Source organism: Hyposmocoma kahamanoa, unplaced genomic scaffold (genome assembly GCF_003589595.1).
Source record: "Hyposmocoma kahamanoa isolate Upper Pololo Valley unplaced genomic scaffold, ASM358959v1 192, whole genome shotgun sequence".
NCBI lineage: Eukaryota > Metazoa > Arthropoda > Insecta > Lepidoptera > Cosmopterigidae > Hyposmocoma > Hyposmocoma kahamanoa.
The window spans coordinates 9,200,445-9,217,831 of NW_020653719.1; the positions used below are offsets into that span (position 1 = coordinate 9,200,445).

Consider the following 17,387-nt stretch of genomic DNA (forward strand, 5'->3'; position numbering starts at 1 on the left):
TCATGCTTCTTCTGTCACACCCAATACTCGTTACCGTACATCAGGGTTGGAACCCGCACTTTCTTGACACGTTTTGGCTACCTACAAAGGCATACAGAGCTCCATTTACCTGATTTCGGCTATTACTTTCCGTTCAATATCATCACACTAACCATCTCTTATTAATATAGCCGCGGTCCTAGGTGCTGGTGATCTTCTTGTGTATCTCACGCACCAATGAGCAGCTGCCATCAAGAGCAAGGGGGAAGCAATGGGCGTGAGCTTAGACATCGCTAAGGCTTTTGATCGGGACTGGCACAAGGCACTGCTATTGAAGCTACCATCTTACGGGCTTCCAAAAGGGCTGTGTACTTGGATTATTAGCTTCCCGTCTGAGCGGAGCTTAAAAGTCGCTGTGGACGGATTGTGCTCGGACACCATGCTCATTAATGCCGAGGATCTGTGCTATCGCCAACCTTGTTCATCCTGCATATCAACTATATGTTATTAACTAGTAACATTAATTGCTATACGAATGACAGTAGCAGTGATACCTAATATACAAATCGCACAAATATATACCAGCAAGTGGAACAAAATAGATTGCAAGTTGTGTCCAAAATCGAGACTTTTTGGAGCAGGTCTCAGAATGGGGCGGACAGAATCTTGTCAATTTAATCCCGCAAAGACACGCGTTCACAGCTAAAAATACCCATTTGTAATAGCACCTAAGTTACAGAACACCTTTACCCTTTTCTCCTTACCATCTCTAAGAGTATTGGGATACTTGGACTACATATCACGAACGAAGTCCAGTTTCGGGGTCATTTGGAGAGCAAAACCAAACTGGCTTCCAAAAAGCTCGGAGTGCTCAATAGAGCGAAGCGGTATTTCTCACCAGGTCACCGACTTTTGTTGTATAAAACACAAGTACGGCCCCATTTGGAGTATTTCTCGCATCTCTTGGCAGGAGCTCCCAAATACCAGATTGATCCACTTGTCTCCATCCAAGAGCTGTTCGTATTGTCGATGGTCACAAACTCGCAAACGGTATGGAGCCCCTTAGCCTATGGAGAGACGTTGGCTCTCTGTCCATGTTTTACTGTCTTTACAATGGGGAGTGCTCTGTGGAACTTTTCGAACTGGTGCCACGGTCTCGTTTCCATCATCACACCTCCCGCTAAAGGAGTAGAGTCCATCCCCACATCTTAGATGCCTGGAAACCTGCAAAGTGTGGAATAATCTTCCTCCTGAAGTATTTCCTTTACGCTATGACATAGGGTTCTTCAAAAAATGTGTTTACAGGGCTATCAAAGGCTGGTGCCGCTACCAATCTTGTCCCCATTTTTCCACTTTTATCCGTTTCAATTACCATCATCTTCCCCTTACCATCATATTCGCGTTCATTCATTTTCTTTCAGATTGCAATAAGCCAATTAAGTTTCAGTTTTCGCAATAAATATCTTGAACGGTGCGCCATTAGCCAAATTCTGAATTTAACAGTAAAAGATTATTCTCATCGCCCAATCCTCAGTTTCAGGATCTATATCATTTCCGGTCTGTTCATATCATCGACAAAATTTAAAATGTTTACATTTTTCAAATAGGTTGTACGTTGAAAGACATGTGTTGTAAATTCACATTTATGGTGACATAAATGTACATAACACATTTTTGCGAAATTCGCCTATGAAATCAATTTTTTGATTTAACAATTACTACGATTTTTTAAAATATATTACTGAAAAGAATAATAAACTTTATATTACAAGGTATAAGACTGCATTCATAACTCATTTTACGATTTTCTGTGGGTTAACACATTTCTGCGGAACACGGCCCATTTTATATTAATTTGCTGCATTTCTCATGAAATTCCGATTCTGAACTTGAATTACTGCTCGAACAGAAATATTTGGAATCTCGCCCTTTAAATAAAATATTCTTCAGGAGTGACACAATCCATTAATAAATAATTAGTGGTCATTTTTATGTCAGTTTCAAATCACTTGTTAGTGAACATCTATTGAACAAAATTAATCACAGAAATGACTACAAGATTAGTATTTTATAGCCTAATCGAATTTCGGAGGACAGTATTGAAATTGTGGTGACTGTAAAACAGTCTAGAGGTGAAAACACTAATAATCGTGTTTTTGTTTGTTGACATTTATTCTATGTCGAATTTGGCTAGAGTACTTATAAAATAGGCCGTTGGTGTCACATATTATTGTCGCACAAAAATATATGCAATTTTTTTTAGTTGACGCCAACAATGAAAGTGCATTGGACAAGTTTTTGGTGGACATGGACATGCATATCAGGAAAAGATACGGCGTTGCAGAACCGTTAGTGAAAGATGAATTGGAATATTGTAAAGGCAATCGTAGCCTTGAAAGCGATGAATTCAAACTGCGTAAAATGGATGATGATAGGTCTGTGTTTAATTTGTTTCAACTAAGGCATGGTTTCCCAAAGTGGTCCCTAACACTCCCTAGTGGGAGCCGAAGAGTCCTCGGAAGCAATTGCCAGCAATTTTTCCTTGTGATTTTTTGCGTTAAATTAATATAAAAATACATTTTTTTTGTGGTGGTGGTGGGTGTTGACACTTATTTATCTTGCTTGCAAAAAGTTTGGAAACCCATGTAACCAAGGGAAACACTCGTGATACTATCAAAAAGAATAGGTAAACGAAGAAAGAAGTAAATTTTCTCTGAGGGCTTTTTCAGAATAATCAGTTTTAGACCAGAATGTGTAAAATACGATCAATAAAATGCACACGTAAATGTTTACAAACCATCAGTAGGCAAGAACGTCAAAGTGATAAAATCCGATAAAAAATTCTAAACACCTGACAGGTGCGCTTTTTATGAAAAATAAAAAACATCCATGTTCTTGATATTTAATGGCGGATCTTTAATCCATGTGACACAATGCTTGGTTTAGTAAGTAAATTAGAATCGAAGCGTATTGTTTTTTTATTTTACTTGGCTATGAATAAAACAGATAATTTCGCACCCCTCATGGAAGACTAGCATAAGTGGAGTTACGTCAACCATTTTTCAAACCGTTTTTTTTTCACCTCAGAAAAAAAAACGGGTTTTTAGCAACACTAACCCACACCCTCTCCAATTCTTGTAATTCTACCAACTAATATTGTAGATAGAGTTACAGGAATTGGAGAGGATGTGAATTATATTTTTCTGTATCTAATGGAGCAATAACCGTTTGTGACTTTTGCCATTCTTCCATGAGGGGTGTGATATATGCTTCGAGCATGTTTGTTGAAGCACATAAAGACGGTTTCAGCACAGTATGGCACACATGGGACTTTTTAGCTTATCGTCACAGGATTATAGGCAATGACAGTGCCCCTAGAATGGTTACACACGGCGAAATTCAGTAATACATAATTTCAGTAATCATAATTACTATACTTGCTATTTATGGGCAAATACATGAATGCAAACGTGCGACTGCATCGATACAGACGCGCGATTTCATCAATACAAACGCGCTATTGCATCGATGCAATCGCTTTTAAATCACAAGTGTAGCGATGCAATCGCGCGTTTGTAACGATGCAGTCGCGCGTTTGCATCGCGTTTAGGTCGGTGCTTATGTCGCGCGTGTGTGTAAAGATCTAAGGGGCACTGCCATTGCACCTGTCACCCTGAGACATAGTTGATAAGTTCCATGTGCCTGTAATTTCACAAGCACCCTTATCCTTCAAAATTCGGAACACATTAATGCTGACATTATTGCTTGGCAGCAGAAATAGGTAAGGTGGCAGTACTTTTCTGGACGAACACCTTCACCAGGAGCTCTACTGCTACTAAGGTAGACGATTAGTATGCTACTACTGCATCGAGTTTGCATCGCTGCTAAAAGTCTGTGAAGGCTCTTAGATCTTTGCAATTTAAAGTTCTGAGTGACACTGCAACGTCTATAGACAGTGTCACTTACCACCTCAGGCGCATAACTTGCGCGTCCCGTCGCTTCGTGTAATAAAAATATTTAATAAATTTGATTGACCAACTCCTTAACTAACGTAATCGACATTTTTTGCGAAATTAAGGTATTAATTAACACATCCGGGATCAGTTAAACGAGATATACAACTATAGACCTGTTCAGTACCAGTGCAGGCTCGATTCGACGAACGTTTAATAAGCAACACTTTACGTAATTATTACTTTACATTATTTTATTTTCTGTCTTAAGGATGTGCGTGTTGTTGGTTGGACTTTTTATGATCCAAAAATTTTTTTTTCCTGTATTGGCTGAGATACTTGTTCTTAATGTGTAAAATGATATTATATTGTACATTTCAATAATAATGTTTTAGTTTCTGCTGACTAAAAACTGAATACCTTATTTTTTGTACCACTTGTGAAGATTTGTATTTAGCATTTTCACCTGTTACTCAACACATATTTATTGTTAAAAATTCGCTGTAAATCTTCCAAAAATAAATAACTTATTTAGTTTAAACTAAAGAGGCGAGATATTTCAACGCGAACCTACATTTTAGGAGGTGAGGTGTGGGGGACCGCCTACGCGTCCCGCAACACACGCGCTGTAAATTAATATATGAATAAAATAAGGACAGACGGAGAAAATTTGACAAAGATCCGACGTCGACAAATGCCCGATAGCTACTAACGGGCCAGCGGGTAGCGCGGCGAGTCGTTAAACCGCTGGGCAATTTTCAAATTTTGGGATAAATGACAATTTAGTAACTAGGTATAAGGCTCCAAAACGAAAATTTAGCAGGTTCTCTGTTGTAATGAATAAATATCTCCAAATAAAAATGATGTGCAAAGTTAGATATTTTATACATACATACATACATACGTATACTTCACGCCTTTTTCCCATCGGGGTAGGCAGAGACAACAGTCTTCCACTTGCTACGGTCCTGACACACATCTTTCGCCTCATCAACACGCATCAATGCTTTCATACACGCTCGTCGGTTAAGGGTACTCCTGACCTGGCCCTTCTTTAGGATGGCCTCAATTTGGTCATGATAAGTTCTCCTTGGTTGGCCCATACCACCTTGCCCGCTCACACTAGCCTTATAAATCTGTTTCGTCACTCTTCTTTCATTCATTCTCTCTACATGTTTGAACCATCTAAGCATCCCTTTCTCTATCTTTGTCACTATATCTTCTTCCACGCCGCAACGCTCTCTTATCACACTGTTCCGTAATTTATCCATCCGAGTCACTCCAGCCATACTCCTCAAAGCTCTAATTTCTACTGCATTAATTCTACTTTCATGCTTCTTCTGCCAAACCCAACATTCACTACCATACATAAGTGTAGGAACCAGCACCCCCCCATGCACAGCCAATCGTGCCTTTTTAGACACTTTCTGGCTGCCCATGAAGGTATACAAGGTACCATTCACCTGATTCCCTGCGTTCACTCTTCTTTCAATGTCTCTTTCACATTTTCCATCACACGTAAACATAGAACCCAAATACACAAACTCTTTCACTTGATCCACTTTCTCTCCTTCAATCAATATCGTGCAAATCGTCATATCTTCCTCTCTTTCAAAAACCATTACCTTTGTCTTTCACACATTAATTTTCATTCCTTTACTTTTAAGAGCACCATGCATAATATTTACCATCTCCTGCAACTCTTCCACTGATGACGCTAATACCACCTGGTCATCGTATAGGAGGCACTTAATGAGTCCCCCTCGGGGTTCAGGCCCCTCGTCCTGCTGAACGAGGTGGCGAAGATCCTGGAGCGAATCATCGCCTCCAGGATCAACGAACACTTGAGGGGGACAGGCCCCGATGTGTCGCAGCGGCAGTACGGGTTCAGGGCTGGACTCTCCACCCTGGACACCCTGGAGTCGCTGCGACACATCGTGGAGGAGGGTAACGGCGAGAGGGAAGGCGTGGTGGCTGTGTCGTTGGACATAGCCAACGCCTTCGGCACTCTCCCCTTCGCCGTTATCAGGGAGGCGCTGAGGTACCATAATATCCCCAGGTACCTCAGCCGTCTGGTGGAGCACTACCTGGTGGACAGGGTGGTGCTCTACCAGACGAGGGAAGGGAGGCGCGCCGAGCGCCCAATGAGGTGCGGAGTACCCCAGGGGTCCGTGTTAGGACCACTACTGTGGAACCTGAGGTACGATTGGGTGCTGAGGGGCGCGCTGCTCCCCCGGACGGCGGTCATCGCGTACGCCGATGACACGCTGGTGGCCGTCCGGGGGACCACCTTCCAGGAGGCGGCCCGAAGAGCCTCAGTAGCGGCGGACATGGTGGTCCGCCGAATACAACTGCTGGGGCTCGAGGTCGCCGTGCCGAAGACGGATGTGGCCGTCTTCGGCGGGAGGGGTAGAGGTTGGGCGGTGCCGGCAGGCGCCCACATCTCCATCGCGGGAGTATCGGTCCCGGTCAAGTCCCAGATGAAATATCTGGGACTTGTCCTAGACCGGCGATGGAACTTCGGGGAGCATTTTCGGCAACTTGCTCCCCGAATAGTGGGCGCCGCATCGGCGTTGGGCAGGCTCCTGCCCAGCCTCGGGAGGCCGGGAGCCCCATGCAGAAGGCTATACGCCGGGGTGACCCGGAGTATGGCCTTATACGGGGCTCCCATTTGGAGTGGGGCCTTATCAGCGGCGACGAAGTCGCTGCTGAGGAGGCCCCAGAGGGTGGTCGCCCTGCGAATGTGCAGGGCGTACATGACGGTGGCCTGCGCTGCCGCATGCGTCCTCGCCGGTACTCCGCCGTGGGCCCTCGAAGCCGAGGTCCTGGCGGAGGTCCGCACCTACCGGCGGGGAATGAGGGACCGAGGCGAGCGACCCGCTCCCCAAGAGGTGGAGCGGGAGCGCCGCCTCGCGGCGCAGCGCATGCGGGACCGGTGGAAAGAGGGCTTGGCGGATCCCCCCTATGGTGCTCGTACCATAGAGGCGATTCGCTCTGTCCTCGTAGAGTGGGTAAACCGGTCCCACGGGCCACTGTCGTACCACCTTGTGCAGGTGCTGACCGGACACGGCTGCTTCGGTCACTACCTGCACAAGGTGGCGAGGAGGGAACCGTCCCCGTCGTGCCACGAGTGCGGCGCTGCGGATGACACCGCGCAGCACACCCTAGAGGTGTGGGCAGGACCTCTCGTTGCCGAGCGTGGTTGCCGCCATGCTCGATAGCGAGGAGTCCTGGGAGGCGATGGCCTCCTTTTGCACAGAGGTTATGTCGCAAAAGGAGGCCGCGGAGCGGGTGCGCGAGGACGCGGCGGACGCGCACCCGCTCCGGCGCAGACGTACGGGGAGAAGGCGAAGGCAGTTCGCTGCTCGCCTGATCCCCTAGTGAGACCAGCGGGCTCTGGACAGGGACTCCGGAGCCTACATTGCACGGCCTCACTCGTCTGGGGGGCGGGTCGGAGGACAACCGACTCGTCCCTCCGTTGGCGCGGGAGCCCTGGCGCAAGCTAGGGCGGCCGGGCGGCGTCGTGGTGAATGTTCACTGATCCCACGGCGCCGACTCAACCGGCGAGAGGGAAACCCGGGGGGGTTTTAGTGGGGTAGGCCTTCCAGTGTGGAGGGAGAGTCCCCACATAACCCCTGAGTCTCCCTGGGCTCAGGGGTATCCATAAAGATTTCGCCCCGTCAAAAAAAAAAAAAAGGCACTTAATGAGTAAACCATTCATTCTCAGCCCACACGTACTCTCTTTCAAAACTTTCAAACAATTGTCCATAATTAGGTTGAACAGCTATGGCGACGCTACACATCCCTGTCTAACACCTTTCCCGATATCGAACCAGTCAGTGTAAGCACCATTTATTCTGACACACGCACTGGAATCCTCATAGAGAGATTTCAGTGCCTGAACTAGACTGCCGTCCACCCCATACATAGGCAAAGTCGACCACAATTTTTTCCTTGACACTGTCGTAGGCCTTCTCCAAGTCTATAAAAGCGCAATAGACTTTTTGTCTTTTAGCCAAGAACTTTTCGGTTATGTTACGCAAGGAGAAGACATGATCCATGCATCCCATTCCTCTTCTAAATCCCGCTTGCACGTCCCAAATTTATTCTTCCGTTTCTTTCATCACTCTCTCAATCAATACCTTTGCATATAATTTGCCGACAATGCTAAGAAGACTGATTCCGCGGTAATTTTTGCAGTCTTGCTGCGACCCTTTTCCCTTATATAATGGTATGATGACAGCCTTGCCCCAGTCTCCTGGCACTTGGCCGCTTGACCAACAAAGGTTGAAAAGGCGGTACCGCTGACTAGTGATCACACCCTGTCCAGCCCTCAGCATTTCAACAGTATATCTGTCATATCCCGCAGCTTTACCAGATTTCATAGTATTCAATGCCTTTATAATCTCTTCCATGCTTATACTTTCATTTTGACTTCCGCTCGTCTCTATGGCGATCTGAGCCTGCATTTGTACATCTTTCTTTTCAAACAAACTTTCAAAATACTCCTTCCATCTCTTTAATACGAATTCTTCTCCTTTCACTATACTGCCATCGTGGCCTCTGATTTTTTGCAGTTGCGAGGTTGTGGTTTTGCCTCTAGCTGTTCTTAAGGACTTCCAAAACCACTTAATGTTGCTTTGAAAGTCATCAGATAATCTCCTGTCAAACTCGTCTTTCTGGCACTCTTTCTTCCTTCCCACAACATCTTTTATTCTTTTATACTCTTTCCTTGCTTCGTTTACATCCTCTTTCGTTGCCTTTTGTATTCTTTCATTAGCTTTCATAGATAACCAATCTAACCACGCTTTCTTCTTATCAGACAGAACATTACGGAAACCTTCATCCAAACAAACATTCCTCGTCTTCTGCCCTTTTTTTCCTTTTGGATACTCCACACATACAGTAGCGACCTCTACCATTCCTTCCTTAAATAGCTTCCATAAATCTTCAATACTACATACTTCGTCTAGTCCATCAAACCTTTCAATCAGTTTACTCACATATTCATTTTTCACATCTGTCTTCTGCAAATTCTCAACTTTTATTCGTTCTAGCACACTAACAGGTTCCTTCACTCGATGCCGCCACCTTGTAAAAAGACCACCTATTCGGCTAACCACCAGAAAGTGGTCGGTGTGTATACCAACTCCGCGGTATGCTCGCGTGTCAAGCACCTTTTTTCCTAATCTTTCATCCACTATTACAAAATCTATCATACTCCTCAAACTTCCTTCTGCTCTTGTATACATGTGGATCTTTTTGTGTTGAAACATGGTGTTTGTCACTAAAAGATTCCACTCCAAACATACTTGAGCAGACACTTTCCATTATCGTTCACTCTTTCATCTCCAAACGTTCCAAGCACATCTTCATATCCATCACGCTTCACTCCTACCCATCCATTGAAATGTCCTAACATGATAATCCTTTCATTTTGTTGACTTTTATTCAAAACCTCTCTTACACTGTCCCAATATTCCTCTCTTTCTATTTGGGCTTTGGTGATCTGCTTTGAACCCGTATCTGTCGGAGCATAAACCCCTAAAATAAAGATGCGAGTCAGGCCAACTTTCAATCTCACCCATAAGAGTCTAGGGCTTACACACTCAAACTCAAGAACAAATTCATTCATTCTAGAAGAAAAAAATACGCCAACTCCTTGGCACCCTCTGCTGGTTTCGGACACTCCTGACCAGTACGCTGTGTATGATCCATGCGTCGTCGTATCGCATCCTTTTCTCTTCGTCTCATTCAAACATAGAACATCAATTCTTCTTTCATTCATCATCTTACATACTTCTTCTATTTTATCATTCATCCCTCCTCTAACATTCAAAGTAGCAAAGTGGCTTTCTGCTGTCCACTTTCCGCCCCCGCGGAAACCGAGACGTGACGGGTGGCGAACCACATCGCCGCCATTTTGGTTTCTATTTAACAAATTAACCATTGCAGTCCCACGAGAAGCTGGGGAAAAATATATGTCCATCCTGGCAGTGCTCCGCTTGCCAGGGTAAAGCTAACCTATTTCTGGGTTCGCTCGGCCCCAGAGTTTGTGGCACGCTTTCGACTAGGCATGCCCCTAGCCACGCATCCATAGGCACGGCAACCGTAGATTGGCGGAGGGGAAGGAAATAAAATAAGATTGGTACAGGATGTGGTCAGGAGGGAAGGAGAAAATGGATATTGGGAGAGGAACTTTAGGTATAGGATACTACTGTCTCGGAAGGAAAATAGGAGATTAGAGACGGTAGTAGCTCGGGGAGCCGGGGTCCAATACCCGCGTACTTGTTATGGAATTACAAGTACCCCTGACAAACTGAAGTACATATTTTATTCTTAATTATAAGTATATATTATAATATAGTAATTCGTTTAAGTCTTTTATTTTTGCCTGTTTTCAGGTAGACTGGTAGACTTTTAACATATTGTCTGAAATATATCAACCCACTTTTTATGCATTTAAGTAAATTTTGGTGGTGTTCATGTTTTGTGCAGGACTTTTTTCACCGAAGTAATGCGCGACACATACATAGACATTGCGCTCCATCTACACTACAACACACTAACTGCTACAAACAGTGAAATCACTGAACGCAAAAAGGCTTACTTAGCGATTAAGGAAGCGGTAAGCAAAAATGACATGTTAGTATTGACATCCTTCTTTCAGAGCATACCTAGCATTTTTTATATACTTATAAGCCATAACTCACTGGACTTTACACTCTAGATTTTGCGCATTCTTTAGTAGCATACAGTTGAGTTTAAATCTTACGTGTAAAGGAAAACGTGCCGTGAAAATTTTCGTTTGTACAGGACCAGACCAGAACGAATGAAATGTAGTTGTTTTTTTGACATTTTAGAAACGCCCCCTAGTGGTGGTTGTTGTCAGTCAGTCGTGACCATGAGACCTGTAAAGGGCCCGAAACGATGATTTGTTTGAAAAAGGAAAAAACAAATAGAAAACGAAAAATTTACTTAGATCCGAAAAAATGGTTTTATTTCCTATGTGTAACATTATGTGTCACTCGGTAGAAGTTATTTATTTTTATAAAGGCAGCCTCTTCCTAAAATTTTTACCGTTTTCAAAAAACTCATTCTTCAACTCATTCCGTGAGGAATGGTGAGCACAATAAAATTATGTTGGACCGTAGAGAATGTATGGCGGCCATATAGGAAGAAGGCAGGGTTACAATTTTGATCACAGATTCTTATTTTGTAACGTATAATGAAATTAAGTGAACTTATCCTTTAATAAGTTAGTCCACGTTTAATTCAATAGGCTTATTGCTTAATATCTCCAACCGATGTTTATACAAAGTGGAAAGAAGTTTATTTATTTGTACACAGACGTTGTAAGGAAATGCAAAAACAAATACGGCTATTATGCAAGAAAAACAAATGTATATTATATGATGCCAATGCCTTTCTGGACAAACTTCAGAAAAATGTTGAAGTATGTATCTTATTGCACTCTCTAGTAGACCATACGACACCTAGATAACTAACCGACTCCGGAGCAACAGAACAAGATCCATCAATGTTTAGCTTGTTATGTTGCCGTCCGTATCTAATAAGTGGTTACTTATTAGGCAGGTATATGTAAACAGATTCAGCACTAGTCGCAAGATGCAATGCTAATCGTTCTGCTCGAACCTAAAATGTGGTTCGTGTCTTTTACAAAACTGTTTTTTTCTTTTACAGTATTAATAACTAGCCGGATGTCGATTCGTTACTGAAACGCAGAAGCTATTCTTATTTTTCTCTTTTTACTGTTCTGCTCATTTTCGCGCGAAAATATATTTTTCACCTCACTAGCTCGGAAGGCTTTCTTTTTCATTAGAAATCTGCGCGTAAAAGCGTTTTTGCACGCTAGCGTGGAAAAAGTTTTTGAAATTCGAACTTGACGGTGGTGCACCTAACTTTTTCTTTCGATGAAAAAAAAGATAATGCCACGTTCAATTAAGCGATTTGTCGTACATTACTTATTTATGTAACATAAATCCGTTGGTATATCTTATTCTTATTATTGTTGACATTAAATTGACAATGATAACTAATTGTGTTTTGAAATTATTTTAATTCGTCGAAGAACTAAAATAATTCCAATTAATCACATAATCATACAAAATAAAAGTTGAGCAAGAATAAAAATTGATGTGGCACACTACAATTCAGAACGCACCCGAAAATAAACTTTTTCTTTTCATTACAAAAGGTTTTAAAGTTCAACATGATTCACTCTGGTCCTTTTGGAGGGAAAAGTGTCGTTTTTATTTTGACTTTCAATTATTTTGTGAAATCTAGTTTAAAGTGGAATAGGATAGTGCTATTGTGCCTTAATCGAAGATTAAAACGCGAAATTATACGAATCTCGAACTAAAATACCCGTATCGGCCCGTTTTAAGGAATCCCGAGTCAATCTAAGCACGCCGCCTCAAATTGCCTATCCTCTTTGTGGCGGCCATATTTACAGAAACATAATTAAACTTCATGTTTAGGCTGATGGCTTTGCCAAAGCCTTAATAAATTAAAAAAAAAAAAAAATTTTAAAGTTCAACTGTTTTTCTTTCACCTACCATTTCCCTCGCTATAGTGAGGTGAAAAATTGTGTGTTTCGCTCGGCAGCAAAGTTGTTTTGTGTCTCGTGACTTGAAACCTTCGCTACGCTCAGGAATCTTTATTAGCTTCCTTCGCTTGCCCAGGTTTCAATACAAGCACTCGCGGCAAACAACAACTTTGCAGCCTTGCATAACAAATAACTATTATTTCACAATTCTGCACATTTGCGCACGAAAATATTTTTTTACTGTGTGAACCGAAAAATTTTGCACATGCACATTCACGCACGTAAAAATCTTTGAACATTTGTCCCACTTACTTATACGTACAATATTTCGAAATTCAAAGGAGGATGGCGATATTCTGTGTATTTTGTGACCCAGTGTTTTTGACGACTTGCATTAAGGAGACTGTGATTCATTATCAAAGCATCAAAAAAAGCAAATTGAGTACAATCCGTAGAAGCTGGGGTTCAAAGTCCATGAACGGCTCTACGTCGTTATTGTTGCAGCTTTCGCCATCCTTCTTTGAGCCTCGTCACGACCTGTGCAATTGTACTAATTTTATTTTGGTTTCTAGTTCATGTACACATCGGTTGAGGAACAGTCGATTAATTCAGTTCAGAAATTGTACAATTGTAACTTTAGTCAATAATACATTAATATGCTCATATAACCACAGGACGCTGAAGTAACCCAAGAAACACAAGGTCGATACCTGGAAAAATGGGAGAATGCGCGCAAAGAGCAACACAGAGTAGTATTAGGAAAGATTGAAACGGAATCCACTAAAAACATTCGGTATTACAGAGACCAAATGGAACAGGAACAAGTTGTACATTCAGAAATTGAAACGCTTGTAAACTTGGCTATCAACGTAAGTTAAAGGTAGTTAATGAAGGTTAGTCAGCTATTCGTATTTTGGAGACCATGAAAGGTCTGCCACGCAATCCCGGGCTCGCTTCCTGGGCCGGGAGAAATATTTGTATACTCGTGAGTTGAAGAAGAAGTAGAAGAAGAAGAAGAAGAAGAAGAATGTTGAATGTTGTTCGCTACGCTCTGATCACGTGCGAGAAAGTGATGGGTAACCCTGCCACTTCACGAACACATTTGCGCATGTGTAGATAGCGCGTTGCTGTGTGTGGTAGTAGTAGTAGGTAAATAACTTTCAACCGCTGTATGGAGTGTCCGGGGTATGCTGAGTGTGTGTTAGGATATAAATGATTCTAGGAGTGATTTGACAATCAATATCATAACTGTTTAACGAAAATATTATAAAGATTTATTTGTTACTATTATAAATTGAATGCAAAACATGTAATTAATTAATTAAAATTTTGTGAGATACTTAAACTAGGGATATACTGTATTTGTTAGCAAATAAAACACCACGTGCGCATAACAAAAATACCACGTTCGCGCGTCGGTGGGAGTTTTTTGTGCACGGGTATAAAAGGAAAACAAGCGGCGACCAGGCAATTCATTCTGACTGGGGCAACGAAACGAAGTTAAGTATCATTCTAAATTTAATTACCTAGTGTACTTTAGAGTGTGTTTAATAGTGTCGAATGTTTTCTTAATATTATACGTGTATAATGTTACATGAATATGTCGATTAATTGTATGTATGCTTGTAAGCGACACAGAAAGTGATTATAGATATTTCGCTCATAGACTGAAGTAAATTATGTACTGTATGATTATTAAAAGTAAATTATGAACTGAAGTAAGATGATAATCACGTATATAAATACATAAAAGCGAGGTAATGGTAAAATGTTATTAACGATAAGATAATTATGTACACTGTAAAACTACTTACTGCTTATATACTATAGGTATATATTTATAAAATAAATAATTACTACTAGATACGTTGTAAAATGACTATATACATGGCATGTTGCTTATATACCCTCAGTATATAAGGGCGAAATAGATAGCTATGATTCAATACATTGTAATCTGTTGTGTTGTATAAGTTTAATTGTTATTATGAAGCATAATGTAGTTGGAGGTTACTCTAGACTGAGAATATGACAATAAAAACATGATTTGATGTGACTTATTGTTTAATTCCGCTTACTAATCCTGGTTATATGTAATATGTGTGCGTTAAAAAAAATACGCCATATCTTAAATAATTTTCATAGTATTTTAGCGTCAGAAGTCTACGCTACATTAAGACCAACCAAAGGCGTGCTACATAATTAATATTTAGTTTTAATAATATTACGCTTAATTACTTACAATAAGAAAACTAATTTTTCACTTTACACAGTATAAATATTATTTAACATAAGAAATTGTAATATATATATAAAAGACCTTCAGATTTTTGCGATTTAAAGCTCTGAGTGGCACTACAACTATTACGGACAGGCGTGTAACTTACCATCCGGCGCACGACTTGTTCGTTCCGTCACTTAATATAAGAAAAAAAAATTATAATAAAAAGAAAAAGAATTACCTAATAGATATAACAAATATGACGCTAGGTTGAAGCTTCAATAAATGACCTTGTTATATAACATAAAATGTGAAGTTACCAATGCGATTAAAACAAACTGTCTTCAAGAAAATTTCACTTAATTACCAAAAATATGAAAATGAGTTTGTCATTACACTTGCACGTAAATAATATGATTGCATGCAGGCTAACCTGACTATAAATACCCCAAATAAAATCCTCGTGCCTTTCTTCTTCACATTACATGACTATGGCTGTAATGAGAAGAAAAAAAAAGGCCCGATGAAAAACATTGTGTTTCAGGGAGTGTACGGGAATTACGAGCCTTAAGTCCGAAATTCTAATAGTCTCGCTCGTAATTCCTTATTTACCGCCCTTAAAACACAATGTACTATTACACATCACACGATATTACACTACATACAGCAAGGCGCTATCTGCACACGTGCAAATGTGTGCGTGAAGTAGTAAACGGCTCGCCGATAGCCTTGTTGCCGTTCAGTCAATGTGACCGTTAATGTGTGGGGCGTGGTGCGGTATCTAAAGCTAGGGAGGGGCGGAGAGTTCCATTCTCGTTACTTTTTTGTTCTCTGACTAAATAGAACACGTATACTATACGATATAACATTTTTGAAATGGCTTTAATTCCATTTGTAAAAAAATAAATTCTGAAATAAAGCCAGTGTCCCTGCCGTATTAATACGGGAAAAATTTGGATTACGTTAATAATTTTCCTGTACCGCCCAGCTAGGTACAATATTTAACATTAATAAAGTTTTCAATGCGTTACCTAGGATACCATAGATCAAGTGCAGACATGGATGGAAAAGTATGATGTAGATATAGAAGAGATGGATCTGAAGATTCAAGTGAAAAAGAACGAATACGAATTGGAGCGTGAAAAGCGGATGAATATCGAAGAAAAGGTTAGTTTTACATTTCAGATTACAAGTTATATGTCAACACAATAAATTAAACAAGGGGAAGTCACAATCACTCCCTATAATTATCAAGACGACGTAATAAAGATACAGCACACAACAACGGGTTCAGAGTGTAAAAGTACGTAGACGCTCGTTGCGTTTACAGTCGCCACGCACGCCGCACGGGTAGATATTGGCTTGGTCCGCCCGTATCTTCAACAGTGCTTGGTTTAGGCGTCTGTTTGCGATTTCGATGTGTGGATCTATCCGCTCGCAGTCGCTTCGGTACCTACTGTGAAAGGAAAGACGCCAAAACCCGCGCGCCCGCACCCGTCGGTGCCGCCGAGCCCGTGCCTGCACTCTGAATGAGCCTTTACACATTTAAACAAATCTCGCTTGGACAGTTTATTAGTTGGGGATTATTGGAGTGTAAGACTATGCTCACGGTGTATTTTTTACGGCGCTGTACACACTCAATAAAACAAAACATACGATTATCTCCTTTGAATCGCTTTGACACGCGTTATATGCACGTCTGTCGTCTGTGGGTAAAATATAACGCCGTCTGCATAGGCTCTAACACGCGATGCGAAACTTTTGAAACGCGAGGTTTGGCGACGTCGCTACGTCTCTCTTTCTTTTACTTTCAACGACGTCTGACGTCTTTTAATTTCAAAACTTCTTTCTCCCACAGTTAAAGCGAAATGAAAAAGAATTGAATGATTGGAATGAATTCAAGCTCCAACGTGAAATCGCTCAGAAGTATGCTAGCGATATGAATCGTTGTGCAATCATTGTCCAAAGTTGGTGGAGAGGACTGCTCGTGAGGCATCAGCTTGGGCCGTACAGGCCACCTAAGAAGAGGAGGGGGAATAAAAAGGCATAGGCACGTCCTTGATACTGTCATTAGCCACGCCGTCTCCTATCAATTAGTCTCTGTACACTATGTCTTGTAGAAAATGTCGTAAGATAAGAGAAGTGTCTAAGGGTCTTATTCTAGAACTCTACTCATTGCTCAAGTCAGGATCTGAGTATGATTTCAAGCACTGGAAATACGACCCTAATAGTAGGGACTTGAGTATGATTTCGAGTGCTTTAAACCATGCTCAAATCCTGACTTGAGCATTGAGTAGAGTTGTAGAATACGACCTTAAGAGATAAATAAAATCGCACTTATCGTTACGGCATCAATGACCAGCAACAAAAGAGCGTTTCCTAAGACTCAATTTACATTGCCGCAAAATGAAGTTGAAGTGATTTTTTATAACCCTAGCGTGGCACATATGGCATGATACAACTTTATGTCTCGGGAATTTCTGCGGCTACCGTACTTGCACATTACACAATTTAATCAAAGTTTTATACGCTACATACAGTTTCGTTATAAAAATTATCTTCCATTTTGACGCAGTGTAAATTGAACATAAAGGATTTTCAATGCAGGTTCTTTTTCGTTTTTAGATTTATTTATTTGTTAATTATTTTAGACTTCTGGGCTAAA

At 41.4% G+C, this 17,387-nt stretch overlaps 1 protein-coding gene across 1 annotated transcript in view; it reads left to right on the forward strand.

The window, feature by feature from the left end:
• Window positions 1–16,948, forward strand: part of LOC113226613 (dynein regulatory complex protein 9-like) — a 29,318-nt gene extending 12,370 nt beyond the window's left edge. Inside the window, exons 4-9 of the mRNA XM_026459313.1 lie at window positions 2,243–2,414; window positions 10,431–10,577; window positions 11,283–11,388; window positions 13,176–13,370; window positions 15,758–15,889; window positions 16,581–16,948. Coding sequence (XP_026315098.1) covers window positions 2,243–2,414; window positions 10,431–10,577; window positions 11,283–11,388; window positions 13,176–13,370; window positions 15,758–15,889; window positions 16,581–16,772 — 944 coding nt within the window. The 3' untranslated portion in view covers window positions 16,773–16,948. The remainder of the gene's footprint in view (window positions 1–2,242; window positions 2,415–10,430; window positions 10,578–11,282; window positions 11,389–13,175; window positions 13,371–15,757; window positions 15,890–16,580) is intronic.
• The last annotated feature ends 439 nt before the right edge of the window (window positions 16,949–17,387 follow it).